General features: G+C 44.3%; 1 protein-coding gene across 5 annotated transcripts in view; it reads right to left on the minus strand.

Moving 5' to 3' along the window:
• Positions 1-21670, minus strand: part of LOC138350724 (substance-K receptor-like) — a 362889-nt gene that overhangs the window by 54965 nt on the left and 286254 nt on the right. For all 5 annotated transcript variants that reach the window (XM_069301930.1, XM_069301936.1, XM_069301943.1 and 2 more), the window contains one exon: positions 13756-13990. In XM_069301930.1, coding sequence (XP_069158031.1) covers positions 13756-13990 — 235 coding nt within the window. The remainder of the gene's footprint in view (positions 1-13755; positions 13991-21670) is intronic.

Raw genomic sequence — 21670 nt, forward strand, 5'->3', positions numbered from 1 at the left:
CATAACTTTGGGGTGAACGTTCATCATCAGGTGGTGAACAACACTGTAGAAGTGCTCCCGTCATCACTATCAGTTCACCGAATACACGCAAAATAATTCCAACAGCTGCGTTCCACCACTGAGGCGGCGACCAGGAGCTTGACTCAACGCCCTCCTGATTGATATCTCCAGGGAAATTTAACAAATGGAAACCTAACATTTCACACGAATGCGGACAAATTCTCCCTCAACCACAACCTTCGCATTTTTTTACGCTTTTCTGAACATAAATTATGATCCCAGACGTAACCTGGAAATGGGTGTCAGAGGTGTGGGCTGGGTGTCAGGTGAGTGGGCTGAGTGTCAGAGGTGTGGGCTGGGTGTCAGGTGTGTGGGCTGAGTGTCAGGTGTGTGGGCTGGGTGTCAGAGGTGTGGGCTGGGTGTCAGGTGTGTGGGCTGAGTGTCAGGTGTGTGGGCTGGGTGTCAGAGGTGTGTGAGCTGGATGTCAAGGGTGTGGGCTGGGTGTCAGGTGTGTGGGCTGGGTGTCAGGTGTGTGGGCTGGGTGTTAGGTGTGTGGGTTGGGTGTCAGGTGTGTGGGCTGGGTGTTAGGTGTGTGGGTTGGGTGTCAGGTGTGTGGGTTGGGTGTCAGGTGTGTGGGCTGGGTGTCAGGTGTGTGGGCTGGGAGTCAGGTGTGTCGGGCCTCTGCCACTTCCGTCAGTGGTCCACCTGGAGGTCTTCACAGTGTACACAAACATTACATCATAAACCTCACACAAACTTTTAATATCTCATATTCTCTCTCCCTCTGTGCATCACTCTCCCCTCTATGTATCACTCTCCCTTGTATGTATCACTCTCCCCTCTATGTATCACTCTCCCCTCTATGTATCACTCTCCCCTCTATGTATCACTCTCCCCTCTATGTATCACTCTCCCCTCTATGTATCACTCTCCTCTTATGTATCACCATCCTTCCACAAGTTGGGGGTTTATACGTCCGTATCCTATACCACCAGTGGTGGGTAACAATAAACTACGAAATGTTAGTTAGGTTACTACATAGGTTTGTTGAATACTAAGGCTTATCCCTCGAGTCGCAAAGGCCTGGTAATAGGCACGAGTTTCCTTCGGTCACAGATGATGAACCTCAGTTAGTGGAGTCTTAAATGCCAACTTGGGAAACCGCATGTTGTAACTGGCAGACTCGATGTTAGTTCTTCTTCAGAACAGCTCCTGCCAAATAGTGTATCAGTGGTAAACTGTTACCTTTACACAGCGAATATTCAAATATGAGTATATTAATAATTAGGCTCACCCACACCCACTTTGGTTAGAGCGCATGCGTCATAGCCGGGCAACGTTAAAGAGATCATGATAATGGCCAATAACAAACTACAACAATTGCTCTGATATAACCTTTCCCCTGGTGCGAGGAGTTCGTTGGTTGGGAGGAAAAGTTTCTTTCCTGTATCAAGAACTCGGGAAATGTGACTATGGTTGGCAATTATGAGATAAAAGGTGCAGGCGTCTTCTCTGCCAAGCGGTCAAGTCGTGTGTTTCCCGCCTAATGGCGTCGCGTCCCTCCCCAGCTGGGGACGCTCCCTCAGCTTGGTTCAAAACTCCTCATTATATCGATGCAGGAAGATCGACGCTTAATTTACTGTTTATTTAATTAAAGTAACTATTACTAAGTACTTTTTTGCCTTATTTATTCTTCACACTGAAAGTTTTATGTTACTACAAGAGAGATTATACGTATAATGGAATTTGCATACGTGGCAACATCCCGTTCTCTCTGGAACGCTATCAAATCCGTTCTCTTTGAGAAGTTAGTTATATTAGTATGTACCTGACATAACCGTTTTAACTTGGTATGTCAAGGGTTAGTAGATAAAGTGTCGACATTTCCGACACCACACTTCTCCAATCAGATTACTTCCCATTTAGCACGACTCTGTTTTCTGGATGAGAACCATCCGAGCTTGATTGGATATGAGCGTCTCAACCTTTGAAGATGGCAGCAACAGTGTTGATGATTGGGCCAGCGGAGGCGTCCTGTGATCTGAGAGGGCCAGGTAAGTTGCCCTTTCAAGGCATTATGCAATTTCCATTGTTATTATCAAGATCAAGACCCAAGGATCCCTCGAACAGTCGCTGCTCAAGACCTCGATTTAATCAACATTTTAATTGTTCATCTTACTGTCTACACACACTACACACCTACCCAACACACTACACATGTGGTGGAGGCAGACTCCATACACAGTTTCAACTGTAGATATGACGGAACCTAATAGCCTCAGGAATCTGTACACCAGTGGAGTAACAGTTGAGAAGCGGGACCAAAGAGCCGAAGCTCAACCACCGCACGCACAACTAGGTGAGTACATAGATAGAGTTAGTGAGAATTCCTGAGCCTATTGGGCTCTATCATATCTACATTTAAAACTGTGTATGGAGTCAGCCTCCACCACATCACTGCCTAATGCATTCCATCTGTTAACTACTCTGACACTGAAATTTTTTTTTCTAACGTCCCTGTGGCTCATTTGGGTACTCAGTTTCCACCTGTGTCCCCTTGTTCGCGTACCGTCAGTGTTGAATAGTTTATTCTTGTCTACCCTGTCAATTCCCCTGAGGATTTTGTAGGTAGTGATCATGCCTCCCCTCACTCTTCTGTCTTCCAGTGAGAATGCATATCCGGCACTAAGCGTGTAAAGTTAGAACGAAATTGGTCTAGAGGTTAATTAGCCACAGATGGCAGAAATTGGGACATTTATTGGGGTGAACAGATTTACAGTTTTCAAACTCTATTCTCTTTGTCTCATTAGGTTGTGTTGATGAATGAAGACCAGATTAGGGCCTTGTCACTTATATATGTGCAATAAAGTTACTGAAATATATATTTCGTTATCCCTAACCTATCCCTATTTTTTTTTTTTGGGGGGGGGGAGGATATTTTTTCTTGACTTCATTTCAAAACATAGTGACTTGCAACTTTCACATATTCGAGTATGAATGCCAAACAATCTTAACTAAAACTTACAAGATATGTCATAAATTCGAAGTACTATAAACATTGTTGAGAACTTTAACTTCATTTTTCTCTATGAACAGAATTTTCAACTTTGAGACACTGTCAAAAATTCCGTTTCTCACAATTTTTTCATATGTGCAAAGTTCTTAGTTCTAAGATGTTCTTGTTGTCGTTTATTCATAAAGCCATAACGTTTGGAGTTATAATTTTTTTTTGCATCTAAATTTTGCACATATTTGGATGGCAAAATTGAAAAAAAATGTTGTACAGTAAACTATGCTCTCAAATAATATTTTGCTACAAGAAACCTAAACATTATATGCCATTCTGAGACCACAATGAATAAAATAACAATTGGTTACATATTAATATTTTGACACCAAATTTGAAATTTTGAAATTGTATTTTTTTTTAATATTTTTTTAACTTTTTTTCTGTTCATGGTATGATGTTGAACCATTAGGAAAAGTTGGAGCATTTACCACGAAGATATTATTAACAACAAAATTGAGTGTGTTTGAGAAAGTTACGGCGCACCGTCACCGGGGCCCTTAATCGATACCCTCCCATTAATCAACAGCATAATATCCCATTAGTTAATAACTAACCCACCCTCAATAACTTTCCAATAATGGATGCATCTCCTTCAAACATTTCCATCACCTAAACGGTCGCTTTCCTCTCTGAATAATATCTGAACATTGCTCAACACTTTGATATTATTAAAAGTTTCCACATTCACCACCACATCCCGCTTCTCTTACGTCATACATCCCAACCACTCCCACGTCTTCTAAGTCATACCAACCACACCCACGTCTCCTAGGACGTCATACAGCCTAATACATCACGTCTCCTTGTCAGTCAGCGCCGCTGGAGGAACCCAAGAGCCGGCCCGTCCCTCAACAGGTCTACCTACACCACACAATAATTATAATGTTCAATTAGTGACATTGTTTTCCAGCAAGTGTGGTGGAGCGTGAGGCCAGAGGCCAGGTGTTGCGCCCCCCTCCCCCACCTCTCCTCCATTTGAGTCCCCCCCCCCCCTCCTCTACCCCTCTAGTTACAGAACGAAATTCGTCATTGAAGCACTTGTTCCGAAGTGTTCGGACGTCATCAGTTGAGCAGCCCGCAGCCCGTCCTCCAAACAAAGACCCAAAAGTGATTCCATGCACCCGCCAAACCCCCTGTTTATGAATGAAAAACGGTTTACACATGACTCACAACTGATTTCGTTCGAACACTTCCGGAACAAGTGCTTCACTGACGAATTTTGTTCGAATCACTACGCAGTAAATGCTTCACCCACGAACTACAAACACAAATAATTGCCAACAAAACCAATACACCTAACGTATGCCTATATATGCACATTGTGCTATTATAATATTAATTAATATTGGAGATAATTCCTGTTTTGAATGAACAGTATGCAAAAATTTATGAATGCGTCTGTGGGGTCGACCGCTGGATGTAATGGACTTGAGTCGAGGACGGGTTGGGAATAACACAAACTGTGTTGTGCTGTGTTGAACCATTGTATTTAAATACAAGTCACTTCACCACAAGAGTTGTAAATTGTAAATATGGAAATAACACTTAGGAAAGAATAATCCCCCTTCTTACCTCCCGGTAAAAAGACAAATAAACCCTTTAATGTCCCTGTGGGTGACTTAGACTTGTTTTACTTTGCCATTTGCCAGTCCAGTTGGGACTTTGTTTTCTTAAGGCAAAGTGATAGTTCACTGACTTGTGTTTGTTGATGTTCATGCTGAGATACACCACCCACCTTGTCCACAACTTAATTAACTTCCAAGTGCACCCATGTTGTTAAGTTAGATTTGCTTAGTAACATCTAGCTGCCGTGACTTGTACCTTTTGATAGCTTAAATATCTTAATGATTACTTTGTTGTGGTTATGTAAATATTGTATATATATATATATATATATATATATATATATATATATATATATATATATATATATATATATATATATATATATATATATATATATATATATGTATATGTATATATATATATGTATATGTATGTTGTGTCATGTAGACAATTTCGCCCCAGTAAACTGGTGATTTTACTTTCACTCAGCCCTAGACCCTTGTGCTTTATTGACTTGAGGCGAGGATATTCACTGATTAAATGGGGAAAGTTTTACCCCACGAGCCTTACTTGGGGATGATGACTTAACAGTGTGGGGTTGGAATGGCGTGTGGGGGTTTCCAGGTGTTTTTGTGTTTGGTCAATGTCTTATATAACGCACTTAAAATAAGCGTGTGTAACATGTAGTGCTTCGGCTATGTATAACGTTTTATTAATCAATCTTCAATCGAATTCGGAAATTCAAAATTATTAAAATGTTATGAATTATTATAATATTGTTGTTTTAATAACTGTTCAGTTAGGGTCATAAAATGTTCCTTTGACTTAATTTAGAGAGCTTCATAAATTCTATATTTTGGATATGTTTGACTTACTTAGCTTTCCCGCAAAGTAAACTTGTACATCATGTTGGGACAACTAGACATTTTAAAAACTTCAAAGCTGAACATAAGAACATAAGAACAAAGGTAACTGCAGAAGGCCTATTGGTCCATACGAGGCAGCTCCTATCTACAACCACATCATATATATATGAACAAAAAAATATATCCCAAAATAAAAATGTATAATGAATAAATGCAAATATACAGTGTAAAAAAAATAAACATATCAAAGAACACGTTTCGGACGCTCATAAACTGTCAGTATTCCTTCTTTTTTTTGGAGATGATAAAGACAAAAGATTACAAATATTCTCAGTCTTCACCCTGAGAAGACTGGCAACTTGCAGCAATTTCCTAAAGTGTGGCGGGAGCGTCATTGTGGACCCCTCACTCTCAGGCCCAACAATGAGGAGCTCTGACCTGAAGATGGTCTTTGTGTATGTAATCACTGACGAACGCAGACTGCGTTATTCCAACCCCCCCACCACCACACCCTCCCCCGTGGTGCCACCTTGCAGGAGAAGACGCCATTTGCACATTGCCTGATGCAGCATTTTGGGTTTCCTCTGTTGTCTGCTACTGAGATGTTTCGTGCTCGAGTTCTGAGCTGAGTAAAGAGTGGGAGAATGAACACCAGTGGAGTAAGTGGCAGAGTGAATGAACACCGATGGAGTGAGTGGCAGAGTGAATGAACATCAGAGAATCGAGTAGGGAGTGGGACACCAGTAAGTTTAATTCAGGATTCCACAATACCCCATACTGACCACGCACCACCACGGAGCCCCACGGAGCACCACGGAGCGCCACGCACCACCACGGAGCACCATGCACCATCACGGAGCGCCACGCACCACCACGGAGCACCACGGAGCCCCACGCACCACCACGGAGCACCACGGAGCACCACGGAGCGCCACGCACCACCACGGAGCACCATGTACCACCACGGAGCCCCACGCACCACCACGGAGCACCACGGAGCACCACGGGTCATGACCCGGGAAGGAATGCGACAAACACCATCATTTGTGGCGCGGCTTCTGCCAGACATAACCACAAGTGGGAAATTATCGCGTAATTTGGGCTGTCTTCAGGTGACTCCAGTCGTTAAATGTGAGGCTGGTCATCTGGGTCTGGGGACGGTAGTTGACTTGACGGTAGTTGACCTGATGGTGGTTAACCTGACTCCAAGACACCCAGTCAACCTTCCAGGTTCCTTGCTCTCTCTTATGAGTTCAATGTGTACATGTTGTGACGCAGTGTGTGTCAGGGGTCCCACTAGGATTCGAACCGAGGCCGCCAGGATAGTATCTCAATTAGCAGCCCAGTGTGTGTGTACTCACCTAGTTGTGTTTGCGGGGGTGATAGGCAAATCGGGCCTTACATACTCAGCCAAGTAGTGTGTGTGTACTCACCTATTAGAAATAAACAAATAAACTGTGTGTGTGTGTGTCTGTCTGTCTGTCTGTCTGTCTGTCTGTCTGTCTGTCTGTCTGTCTGTCTGCCAGCCTGCCTGTCTGCCTGAGAATACATGTGGGTGTTAATGATTTTGTGCAGCGATGCTCATAACTTATATATCAGTAATTAACACAAGCAAAAGCTCGTTAAAAATCTTGTTAAATTGGTGTTGGCTTTATTAAGGTGATTTAATTTCCAATTTTGCTAAACACGATATTCTGACGTGAACTATTTTCCTCATTTTAGTGATTTTTTTTTCACCGATTTTCTTTCTGCTCATCCGATGCTCTACAATACGACTGTAGGTAGGCCTATGTGGTGCTGCTTTTGTGGTCCTTAGTTCGAGGGGTCTCATTGCCCACGCAAATGAAATGTTATTTTCCATTTTTTTATATATGGTGGTTAACAATATATATGACTAGGACACGGATCATCTAACAATTATATCTTTAAGTGGCACCCCCGGGGAGGGCCTACAGTGCCAGTTGGATAATAGCCAGAAGGCACTTCTTGGCCTACTATGCAAGGCCCGGTTTGCTAATAAGCCAAATTTTTCAAAAGGTATATATTTATCCAATAAAATATCTGATGAAATGATAAACTTTCCATTACATTACATATGATTTTTTTTTAATTTGAGTTAAAACTAATATAGAAATACGACCAAAATTAACCTAACCTAACCTAACCTAATCTATCATAACCTAACTTAAACTAAAATTATTATGTTAGTAATTCATGTTCTTAATATAATATAATAATATTAATTAAAATAAACCAATTAATTTTTTTTTAACAAAAATCACTCTGCCTATTAGGCAAATCGGGCCTTACATACTCGGCCAAGTAGTGCATTCAGGCTATTCGGTACGAATAGGCTTGTTCGCATTTGTGTTCCTCATGTGTGCCCCAAAGAATGAGGTGATTTGATAAAATGCTGTATATGCCCAAGATTACCATCAGAGTGCCGGCGGGCTGATGGGCTAAATAGCCTCGGTAAGTTAAGGTCCTTAGAGAATTCAACTCGGAGGTAAGAGATATGGGGTGACCAAGACAAGCGAGTGTCAAAGAACAACCTCAGAAATTTAGCAGAATCCTTATACAAAATAGGATTACCATAAACCGACAGAGAGTGTCGAAGAACGACCTGCCTTTGAGTAAAGGGCACAAGACTGAAGGCGAGAGAGAGAGAGAGAGAGAGAGAGAGAGAGAGAGAGAGAGAGAGAGAGAGAGAGAGAGAGAGAGAGAGAGAGAGAGAGAGAGAGAGAGAGAGAGAGAGTAAGTGTAAAAATCTAAGGGAGGAGATTCAAGAAGGAGCTTACGAGTAAGGAAAGAAGAAGGAAGATGAGAACCGCTATCTTGCAGATTTTCTTCCAGATCAGAGGAGTGTCAGACATAATGGTGGAAACACAAGATCTTCAACCCTCACGTTTAGCCGTACAGATGGCCCTATGGGCCGTACAGATGGCCCTATGGGCCGTACAGATGGCCCTATGGGCCGTACAGGTGGCCCTATGGGCCGTACAGATGGCCCTATGGGCCGTACAGGTGGCCCTATGGGCCGTACAGATGGCCCTATGGGCCGTACAGATGGCCCTATGGGCCGTACAGGTGGCCCTATGGGCCGTACAGATGACCCTATGGGCCGTACAGATGACCCTATGGGCCGTACAGATGGCCCTATAATCTCTTTTCCTTCACACGACTTTATATAGTGTCGAAGACGGACCGAATCGTCGTCACGTTCTTTATTTTCATATAAATATATTGGGTGTCCAAACTTTCAAATATTCTTGATGATATTATTTATTCTCTTGTATTATTGTCAAATATCGATATTATTGTCTGGTCGGCTGGAAAGTGAGTGGTCTTGGATCATTATGATTGTGCGGTTAATGAGTTGATTGATTGTGCGGTCTGGGAATTGATCCAGTGACTTGCTTAACTCCACTACACTGTTTACTCAAGCAAGTCACACACTACTCATCATAGCCAAGTATCCGCTGTATGCACCACAACCAGGTCCCCAGTTGCTGTTAGGGGAACTGTTGAAACAGTGACTGAGTGGGGGGGGGGGGGGGGAAGGAACAGTGTCCTAGCGTCTCTGGCCGGAGCTACAACCCGGGTCTCTTCGCTTCTTGGATATTAATCACTAACAGTACATCCGTGAGCACTCTGCCCAGCTCCACATGCTAAAACTGTAATCTGTTACCCGGGGCAATCACCTCCGGCCCCCCTCTAACCCCCCCCCCTTAAATTATTCTGCTCCACTATTTTATATGTTCCATGGCAGCTTAATTACAGCATCGTCATCCAGGCTTTACCCCTGAACCAGTCTTTCACAAAAGGGGGTCTTGCAAAGAGAGTTTTCAATTTTAGAACTTTTTATTAAAAAACATGTAGGATTTGCTGTAATGAAATGACCTGAAAAGTTTATAATGGTATTAAAGCTTAAGTATTTCAATAGCCAAGACTAGAGGCGAGACTGAAGGCGGACTACAGGATAGGCTGCACTGTCGTGAGAGCGTCAAGTTCACTATCCCGGGTAGGATGGACTATCCCTTGGGATGCTCCCGGACGCAGGTTCGAATCCTCGTCACGGCCCTTGTGAATTTGTTTATCCCGGTGAGTTTAACTGATCATAAAACACGTCCCTCAGGACAGAATTCAATAAATTACGTTAACCCATGTGCAATTCCTTGACAACCCACTCTCATTCCTGAACTCTATTTGACAACCCAGACTCATGGTAGAGTTCTCTTGACAACCCAGTTATCTCATGGGTTGTTAACGACAACCCACTGTCATGCCAGAGCTCTCCTTGACAGTCTGCTCTGAAGCCTGAGCTCTCCTTGACAAGAAGAGTTTAGTGAGCTCTTGTTTTGCATGTATAATAATAATAATAGTCAAGAGGTATGCCAGTATCATGGAGGGTTGTATATATGGTGTCGCTTGTTAAGATCACTTGTGTCGAACTATTGTCCAATTTGTTTAACGTCTGTTACAGGAAAATAACTTTTATTGATAATCGCAGAAGTTATTAGTTTACATCTTGAAACACTTTGATTAATAAGAGATTCACAATGTAGTTTGACTAAGTGTAACACGTTTGCCCTCAATCTTTTTCAGTATATATGAAACAGTTAACAAATCCACAGGAGCTCTGATGAGGGTTCGAACCTAAGCGCTGGGTGTTTGTGTAATGAAGCAGTTCTCAGCAAGAAGGAGTGAGACATTCTATACCTTGACTTTAACAAAGTCTTTGATACAATGTCTCATTAGAAACTCCTTAGGAAGTTAGAGGGACGTGATATTGGCGGGGTGGAGGAAGTTACCCTAAACTGGGTTACGTCTTGGGTTACTTCAATGAAAACTGAGTTAACATAAATGGAGTTAACGTCGAATAAGAAATCATTGTAAGTAGATTGCCTGGCTCAGTCCTGGCACTTCTGTTGTTGACAATCTATACTATAAATGAGAATGTCAGTCTGTCTGTTCGAGGGTGGATGCTACACAGTAGGGCCTAGTCTTACCGAAATTTGTAGTGTAGATGGCCTCGGGTACGGGACGGATATAGGCTGGTAGAAGTAGGCCTAAGTTAAATGACTTAAGAAATATAATTAATTAATCACATCCCCCAACCCGATTCTAAGAGATTCACTTTTGGTCAAGTGTAAAATATTCGTTCAGATGTCCGAAGACTTTTTCACCAGAAAATTATTTCCGAATGTCCCCATCTTGCAGGATGGTTAATCATACAGGGCCATATGTTTAGTAGCCTGCACTGGCAAATATCCTCACAGTGTACCCAAAATTTGCCAGTGCAGGCTACTGAACATATGGCCCTGTATGACTAACCATCCTGCGAGATGGGGACATCTAGAAAGGGCAGCTTCCCATCCTTCTCCATCTCGTAAGTGAAACGCAACACAGAATTCTGCTCAAATGCCTCCTTCAGCTCCTGCAGATGTCTGACATCAGGTACCTGATGTCAGACATTTAATTATTATAGACATTTAATTTATTATAAAAAAACGGCCAATCTACTCATGAAAAACTCGCCAGACACAAAGCAGAACGCTTTAAACGAGACCAACGTCGTCTATGCCTTCAAATGCCCACTTGGGGACTGTAAGCCTCAAAAAACTCAGTATATAGGCAAGACAACATCTCTTTCCAGGCGTTTAACGATGCATAAGCAACAGGGCTCCATTAAGGAACATATAATCTCTTCCCACAACCAGACCATCACCAGAGAAATCTTAGCAAACAACACAGAAATCATCGATAGATACAGCGATAGCAGGCGGCTTGACATCTGCGAGGCACTACACATCAAGAAGTCAACACCAGCAATCAACAGCCAAATAATGCACAACTATATTCTACCCACTTCAAGACTCCGCTCCAATATAGAAGCATCAAGAAATATGGGCCAATAGGCCCTCTGCAATTACTTCCATTCTTACCTTCAATACCCATTGTTTCGTGTTCTATCCTGTGTTGAAAGTTTTGTTCACCTCATCCAAAACTGTTGTAGCTTATCACCTCACCCAAAATGCGGGTGAGGTGATATAACCAGAGTTATATATCAACCAACTCAATAACCAGTTACCATACCGACGGGAGACATCTCCCGTCACGCAAGGTGCAGTCGCACCTCCACAGATCTCCAGTATCAGCTCTTGATACTGGTAATGGCTCAAAAGGGCCACCACTTACGGGCTATTCATGCCCGTGCCACCTTTTGGGTGGCTTAATCTTCATCTTCTTCTTCATCTTCCAGAGTTACCAATCACGCCAAATTTCGTTAATGTCGATATTTTTCTGGAAATATTGTGAGTCGTGGCAGGTTATAGATGAGAGTTAGAGAACACACTCAATGTTTCACTCGTGTGTCGTGGCAGGTTATAGATGAGAGTTAGAGAACACACTCAATGTTTCACTCATTACAGGACACTTTACAAACATTTATACACAACTCAGTTCTCGATCATTATCTTCACTGTGATAGACATTAACGAACAGCACTTGTAGTTGTGTTGGGGGAAGATAAACACTAAATTATGCAAGTGATAGGTAAAGCGCGTTCCAGGTCATCACAGTTTAGACTGACTGTGTCTGAGTGTGTCCCAGGGGCGGTGGTGTGTGTGTCCCAGGGACGGTGGTGAGTCCCAGGGACGGTGGTTGGTTGTAAATGTGTGGCCACGTCTGTGGCAAAAACAGCAAATTCCACCAGAATAATAATGTAATGTAAAGAAATGTAATTTGTTAAAAGAAATACGAGACTTGAAGCGAAATTACGCATTGCCGCTGGGACACATGATGCACCAGCCTCATTTCTGACGCGGGGACGGTAATTATATTACTCATAATTATATTAATATAATAGAGACATGAGGACAACACTATGCTGCTGCCAGAAGCGAACAGATTTTTCTAAATATTTTTTTCAAATTTGTCGATTTTTTGTCAAATATTTACGATAATATCCAAATTATGTCCCGTAGAGGTTTGAGGTGGTGGTGGACCTCTACCATCCCATGACACTCACAGTACAATCACAATTAACCATGAAAAGTGTTGCGAGGCTAACCGTAGTCATCTGTCATCTCACACCTCGTAGAGAGAGACATAAACAAACATTCTCCTATAGGTATAGATACACCGTAGATGGGTACCCTGCTGTGCTCATCTCTATCCCAGAACATGTAATATACCTTCGGGTTGGTCTCCCAACGGCACCTCTTTAACACTACTCCCACCCTCCTCACACCTCTATACCACTGAGACAAGACTACTTATATCCTCTACGATAATTCATTTTAGCTGAGGCTTCGCCGGTATTATAGTGGACGGCTGTGACGGACCTCGGCGCCATCTATGATCCCGGAGCCGAATTAAACAGTTGACCCTCCCATTAATATCAGTTTCCAATCTTGTGGTCTGTTGTTCTGCGAGGTGATGAGATACCGGTGACTGGCGACAGTCGGGAGTGAAGCAGAGAGAGAGACGCAGTCTACTGGTCGACCTTGAGACGTAGTAGCCAGAGGGCTAGTGCAGCACTGAGGACTTCACTCACTGTTGGAGTGTGCTAGTGAGTGAGCTAGTAGGGGCACTTGAAGACGTCACCATAACTGCAGCTAGTTTGAAGGGCTAATGTTGCGCTGGACGACCTCTTTAAAAGCTTGCATATAACGGTAGTTTTAGATGATAAAAACGGTTCATTTGAAGTGCAATTAAATTTTTTTACCTTAAACATTACACAACATTTCCACTAAAGTTGGGGATCTCTGGACTTGAGAAGGATCGTAGAGTTTAAAAGATTCGAGTTACGGAGGAGTTCATAACATTAATGTCATCCCCAGCGGGATCCTTTCCCCTTGTACAGTCTCTCCATTGACCATGGGATGTAGTGACTTGTTTAAGGTAACTTGAGGGGGTAGGTATTTAGAGTAGTTATTGCTAAATTTTGTATATACTATAACTCGATATGGCAGCTAAACAGACTATCGCGTCGATAGACGAGGTTCAGGACTTCCTGAACAGATACACTTGTCTCAAGGAGTTAAAAGTGCTTGTTGAACCCAGAGCTGTTGCTGATATGTTCATACTTAGAACTGGAACAGAACGGCATTTTTATTGTGCTTATGTGAGTGAGAGCCACACACACACACACCACCCTGGCCCAGTATTGCTACACTACAGCATCACGTCCCGACAGAGAGAGAGAGAGAGAGAGAGAGAGAGAGACACTGAGACAGAGACTTCACCTACCCTGGACGAAGCCGTCAAGCTTGCAGACGAGGGCGGGGAGGACGTAGTGCGGGTATGAGAGGTGGCGCACGATGTGTACCCACATGCAGATGACGGTCACCAGGAGGTCGGCCAGCGCCAGGTTCACCAGGTACTGGTTGGTGGTGGTGCGCATGTGATTGTTGTAATACACAACCAGGATCACCAGCAGGTTCCCAACCAGGGACACCAGAAAAACAATCACGTATGCCATAATCTGCAATATATCAATACTCATTAGTATTTATATTCATGGTAAATGTGGCTGTCTGTAACATTTTAAAAGTATCTGAATATGTTAAATTGTTGCTTTATAATACATGTGTATAGATAAACTGTTTAAAACAACATTAATATGTATATTGATACATTCCTCACACTAATACTCGTGTCCTTTAAAATATCACACTTATCAGTCCACTAACACTTATCTGTTCACTAACACTTATCTATCCGCTAACAATACATAATTATAAGTATCTTTTCACTTCTTGTTATATATTGCTGGAGGACAGAGCCAAAAAAACTTTAGTGGTTCCTCACACTAAAATATTACACAAGAACGTCCATTCTACGGCCAATAAAACTGGGGAGAGAAAAGTCCTGAAGGAGATTATTGATAGAAACGTGAGACCAGCCACAAGGTTGAGTTAATTATATGCTATAAGAACAAGAAGATCGCTAACTTCTGCTTCAAGAACTCTTCCCGACACCAAACAAAACGCCTGGAGAGGACTGTGGTCTATGCCTTCACATGCCCACTTGGGGACGGTCAGCCCAAACGATCTCGGTATATAGGCAAGACAACAACACCTCGTTCAAGCCGGCTTACAGCGCACAAACAGCAAGGCAACATACGGTCTCCGCACACAACCAGACCAACACCTGAGACATCCTGACAAACAACTAAGATGACCCACAGATGCAGCAACAATGGAAGACTGGACATCAGCGAGACCTTGGACACCTGTAAGACCCTGGACATCAAGCATATTCAGTCAGTCATCAAGAGCCAGCTGACACAATTATACTCTGCCACTTTCGAGACCAAGACTGGACATCCACCATACTGCCGCAGTCTTCATTAACACACAGGAGAGCACATAGATTCGAACCCTCATCAAGGCTCTTGTGCATTTGTTCATTGATATATCATGTTCATTCCCACCCCCTCCCCATCCCCGCAGGTATATTCCTGCGTGGGCCCTAAGCCTCTGGCTGACTTCTCTGCCAAGCAGCGGAGATTAGTAAGCCGCAGCGCGGCCCACTCGTCCACGTGACTCGTCACCTCACTCCAGGTTATATATTCTGCTGCTTCAACCATACTGCATTCATCACTACTCTGCCGTTCATAATGTTGACAGGGGTCGACGAAACGCATCTCTTAGTGACGGACCATAATATAACTAAAATAAACTTTTGGAGAGAAGATTTTCCTACTTCCTTCTCAAGTGCAGAACATAAGAAAGCTAGAGAAGACTCGCACAATAATCACCGTTTGTGTCATGTTACATACACACACAACTCTGAAAAAGCATCCTAAATATTTACTCATTTAATGTCTTATTATATTTAGAGCTTCACGAGCTCCGTGTTTGATGAGAAGAGTCTTCAACAGGTCAGAGACCCTGGGGGACCAGAGACCCTGGGGGACCAGAGACCCTGGGGGATCAGAGACCCTGGGGGATCAGAGACCCTGGGGGATCAGACACCCTGGGGGACCAGAGAGCCTAGGGACAGAGACCCTGGGTGGTGAAGCAGCTACAATGTGTTACAGGGACATGGATCTCTCAGGGAAGCGGCCGCCGGGCCTCTACAGACAGGACACAAGCGCCATCATCTTGAGACCTCTACTTTCCTCAAGAGAGCACAGAGATACGAGCGTAAAGACTCCTTCACTTCCTGGACGACGTCAGGGCATACGAGGACGACAATGACCCACAATTGCCCTCCCGCACGCGGTAAAACTCTCAAGTCTCCGCTATTATTTTCCGCAGTCGCAGCCAGAATTTCATTTCGTGATTTTTTGTTTTGGGGGCATTTAAATGTGATGAGTGTGGAAGTGTGCTTTGTAAGTGCTGGTGCCTCGCTCTGTGTGGTGTCATGGTGGTGATGGTGGTGTCATGTTGGTGGTGGTGGTGTCATGGTGGTGGTGACAGTACGTCACTTTCGCCAGCCGCTTACATGTTCTAGTACGACAATTTTTTGTCTTATGTGACGCATACGGTCGAAATGCGACGTTCTTTGTAAGAGGACAAGTTGAATAGGCGAACCACTACTACCCACCATGGTCATCACCACCACCACTACCCATCATGGTGATCATCACCACCACCCACCATGGTCATCACCACCACCACTACCCATCATGGTGATCATCACCACCACCCACCATGGTCATCACCACCACCACTACCCATCATGGTGATCATCACCACTACCCACCATGGTCATCACCACCACCACTACCCATCATGGTGATCATCACCACTACCCATCATGGTGATCATCACCACTACTACCCATCATGGTGATCATCACCACTACCCATCATGGTGATCATCACTACCCATCATGGTCATCACCACCACCACTACCCATCATGGTGATCACCACCACCCACCATGGTCATCACCACTACCACTACCCACCATGGTGATCATCACCACTACCCATCATGGTCATCACCACCACCACTACCCATCATGGTGATCATCACCACTACCCATCATGGTCATCACCACCACCACTACCCATCATGGTGATCATCACCACTACCCACCATGGTCATCACCACCACCACTACCCATCATGGTGATCATCACCACCACTACCCATCATGGTGATCATCACCACTACCCATCATGGTCATCACCACCACCACTACCCATCATGGTCATCACCACCACCACTACCCATCATGGTGATCATCACCACCACCCACCATGGTCATCACCACTACCACTACCCACCATGGTGATCACCACTACCCATCATGGTCATCACCACCACCACTACCCATCATGGTGATCATCACCACCCACCATGGTCATCACCACCACCACTACCCATCATGGTGATCATCACCACCACCCACCATGGTCATCACCACCACCACTACCCATCATGGTGATCATCACCACCACCCACCATGGTCATCACCACCACCACTACCCATCATGGTGATCATCACCACCACCCACCATGGTCATCACCACCACCACTACCCATCATGGTGATCATCACCACCACCCACCATGGTCATCACCACCACTACCCACCATGGTGATCATCACCACTACCCACCATGGTCATCACCACCACCACTACCCACCATGGTCATCACCACCACCACTACCCATCATGGTGATCATCACCACTACCCACCATGGTCATCACCACCACCACTACCCATCATGGTGATCATCACCACTACCCATCATGGTCATCACCACCACCACTACCCATCATGGTGATCATCACCACTACCCATCATGGTCATCACCACCACTACCCATCATGGTGATCATCACCACCACCCACCATGGTCATCACCACCACCACTACCCACCATGGTGATCATCACCACTACCCATCATGGTCATCACCACCACTACCCATCATGGTGATCATCACCACCACCCACCATGGTCATCACCACCACCACTACCCACCATGGTGATCATCACCACTACCCATCATGGTCATCACCACCACCACTACCCACCATGGTGATCATCACCACTACCCATCATGGTCATCACCACCACCACTACCCATCATGGTGATCATCACCACCACCCACCATGGTCATCACCACTACCACTACCCACCATGGTGATCATCACCACTACCCACCATGGTCATCACCACCACCACTACCCACCATGGTCATCACCACCACCACTACCCACCATGGTGATCATCACCACTACCCACCATGGTCATCACCACCACCACTACCCATCATGGTGATCATCACCACCACCCACCATGGTCATCACCACTACCACTACCCACCATGGTGATCATCACCACTACCCACCATGGTCATCACCACCACCACTACCCATCATGGTGATCATCTCCACTACCCACCATGGTCATCACCACCACCACTACCCATCATGGTGATCATCACCACCACCACTACCCACCATGGTGATCATCACCACTACCCACCATGGTCATCACCACCACCACTACCCATCATGGTGATCATCACCACTACCCATCATGGTCATCACCACCACCACTACCCATCATGGTGATCATCACCACCACCCACCATGGTCATCACCACCACCACTACCCACCATGGTGATCATCACCACTACCCACCATGGTCATCACCACCACCACTACCCATCATGGTGATCATCACCACCACCCACCATGGCCTAACATGCACCGGAACTCTGAAATCCAGAGCAAGAGTGTTTTCTGATGAGAAGTGTACTCACCTAGTTGTGCTTACGGGGGTTGAGCTTCGGTTCTCTGGTCCCGCCTCTCAACTGTCAATCAACAGACTTAACAAATCCGCCAGACCACCGTCATGTTTCGATAACTTATGTTTCCATCGTTAATGTGTTAAGGCACATCTACCCCCCTAATACATTGTCAACATTTGCACAGTTTGTGTCAACAGAGAGATATGTGAGGGTAAACAAGTATATATATATATATATATATATATATATATATATATATATATATATATATATATATATATATATATATATATATATATATATATATATATATCCCCATCAGGCAGGATGGTGAGTGATGCCGGACCATCTGGCAGGATGGTGAGTGATGCCGGACCATCTGGCAGGATGGTGAGTGATGCCGGACCATCAGGCAGGATGGTGAGTGATGCCGGACCATCTGGCAGGATGGTGAGTGATGCCGGACCATCTGGCAGGATGGTGAGTGATGCCGGACCATCAGGCAGGATGGTGAGTGATGCCGGACCATCTGGCAGGATGGTGAGTGATGCCGGACCATCAGGCAGGATGGTGAGTGATGCCGGACCATCTGGCAGGATGGTGAGTGATGCCGGACCATCAGGCAGGATGGTGAGTGATGCCGGACCATCTGGCAGGATGGTGAGTGATGCCGGACCATCTGGCAGGATGGTGAGTGATGCCGGACCATCTGGCAGGATGGTGAGTGATGCCGGACCATCTGGCAGGATGGTGAGTGATGCCGGACCATCTGGCAGGATGGTGAGTGATGCCGGACCATCAGGCAGGATGGTGAAGGACGCAGGATCATGAGATCAGCAGTCCGCACTGGTGAACGGGTAGACCATAAGTACATCGTCAGGAAGACGAGGGCGTGAATGAGGTCACTGAGACGCACCATCGCTCACAGGGGCAGGTCTGGCGGGTGTAATGACTCCACACTCAATAATGTAGTGTGTGTGGGATCCGAACCCCGGGTTCGGAGGTTCCGACCCTCCAAGAGGGTCCATAAGGAATCCTCAGGATTAGAAGATTCGTCACCTGTCGTCACCTGTTACGGGTAATGGGGCGCAATCTCCTCGCTGCCACACAAGCCAGTATCCCGGCTTCGATCCCCGGGCAAGACAGAAACAGTTGGGTGCGTTTCCTTTCACCTCATACATAAACTTACTAAGTAAACGTAAGTACATTACCAACAATCACAGGTAAGTAATGATACTTTAATATCCAACTTTCATTAGTTATAAGTGAATTAGTGGCATTAAATTTGTGTTCTTTCCAACTAACGACCAAACTGCCGGCAGACGCAGCGCCGAGCAGCAGTGAGCAGAAAACAGCCATTTTACCTACGAGGTTGACCCTAGTCCAGGTCGACGACCGGGCCGCGGGGACGCTAAGCCCCGGAAGCACCTCAAGGTAAGGTAGTCGACATATGAGGTTACTCGAGGTACTGGGATACGCAGACACTAAACAGATGTTAAGAATTATTTACTTGTAAGGAAACAGATAGAGCAGGAAATTGAATAAGTTAATTAAATAAATGCATATCAAAATTATATTTGAATTATTTTAATAAGCACGTATTAATCCTGCTCTATTCCAGTTAATACTAACAATGTAAACTCCCCACTGTGGAATTATGTGAAACTCATATTTATCTATGGTACACAGTCTGCTAAAAATACTTTAATATACAGCCCGTTATAAAATAATTTAATACACAGTCCGTTATAAAATATTTGAACATACAGTCCGTTATAAAATATTTGAACATACAGTCCGTTATAAAATATTTGAACATACAGTCCGTTATAAAATATTTGAACATACAGTACGTTATAAAATATTTGAACATACAGTACGTTATAAAATACTTTAATATACTGTTCGTCAAGAAATACTTTAATATAGTGTCCACCTACGACAAAAGAAAATAAATAAACAAGCGTAGTTACACTCAATACGGCAGACTAGGTCGTTGGTGTCTGCCTTCCAGGTCTTAGTTTCAGTCTTCCAGGTCTTTGTTCCAACCATCCAGGTCTTAGTTTCAGTCTTCCAGGTCTTTGTTCCAACCATCCAGGTCTTAGTTCCAACCTTCCAGGCCTTAGTTCCAGCCTTCCAGGTCTTAGTTCCAGCCTTCCAGGTCTTAGTTCGAGCCTTCCAGGTCTTAGTTCGAGCCTTCCAGGTCTTAGTTCGAGCCTTCCAGGTCTTAGTTCGAGCCTTCCAGGTCTTAGTTCCAGCCTTCCAGGTCTTAGTTCCAGCCTTCCAGGTCTTAGTTCCAGCCTTCCAGGTCTTAGTTCCAACCTTCCAGGTCTTAGTTGCAGCCTTCCAGGTCTTAGTTCCAGCCTTCCAGGTCTTAGTTCCAGCCTTCCAGGTCTTAGTTCCAACCTTCCAGGTCTTAGCTCCAGCCTTCCAGGCCTTAGTTCCAGTACATATATTTCTACCCCCACCCTCCTCTCTTTGTTCTCGGTGGGCATGTCTTTTTCCTATTTCCCAATTTGAATTCATAAATACTTTTCCAAGGTGAATATTGATATCTGAGATATCAATTGTACTTTTTTACAGATCCAGTATTAGAAGAGATTAAAAATATAAATAGATTAGATGAGGATTGGAGGAGTGAAATGGAGTGGCAGAGTAAAGTTGTGTAGGGGAAGGACTAAGCTGGTAATAGCCTAATTCAGAGTTCAGTTTCGTGTTTAATGTGCAACCCGTCCTCTTAAAAAGAACGTCACTTTTGGCTGGTATGCGCGATATGGCTAAATTTGGACGTAATTTGAAATGAAATCGACTCACAAAAGTGACGTTGTGTTCCGTTTTCTATTTGAGTCGTCCGCCTTACGCGCAGAGGTTATAAGAGGACACTTTAAATTCACGTTTTTCATAACGTTTTGAAACTTTATGAGAATTTCCTGCCCACCTAACCTATCAGAGGACCCTTAACTTACTGTTGTTGAAAAAAGAAATCCCAAATTTATTTTAATTTTTTTTTCATTTTCAAATTACGTCCAAATTCGGCCATACGGGCAAACGGCCAAAAGCGACGTTCTTTTTAAGAGGACAGGTTGTATTAAGGCTGTTTGAAGTGAGCGTTCAATAAGGACTTGTTGTTCACTATGAGGGGATTGACGATGTTCTAAGTGAAGGCATGAAGCCATGTTTTACTTAGCTCTGCCTTATACCAGTGTGTGTGTGTGTGTGTGTCATCCTTTGTAATCTATAGTATCCCATTGCTCGCCTCTGTTATCCTAACTTAATTATCCTAGAGCCATCATATGCTTTCCTAGATATCCTCGTGTCATTTCTTTTCATTCCATAAATCCTAGTCGCCTTCCTATGTTATCCTAATTCAACATTATTATATTATATCCATGTCTAACTGTCAGAGACATCCAAGTGTCATTCATCACTTGAATCCTATTTATCCT

The sequence above is a fragment of the Procambarus clarkii genome, chromosome 5 (assembly GCF_040958095.1).
Source record: "Procambarus clarkii isolate CNS0578487 chromosome 5, FALCON_Pclarkii_2.0, whole genome shotgun sequence".
In the NCBI taxonomy this organism is placed as follows: Eukaryota; Metazoa; Arthropoda; class Malacostraca; order Decapoda; family Cambaridae; genus Procambarus; species Procambarus clarkii.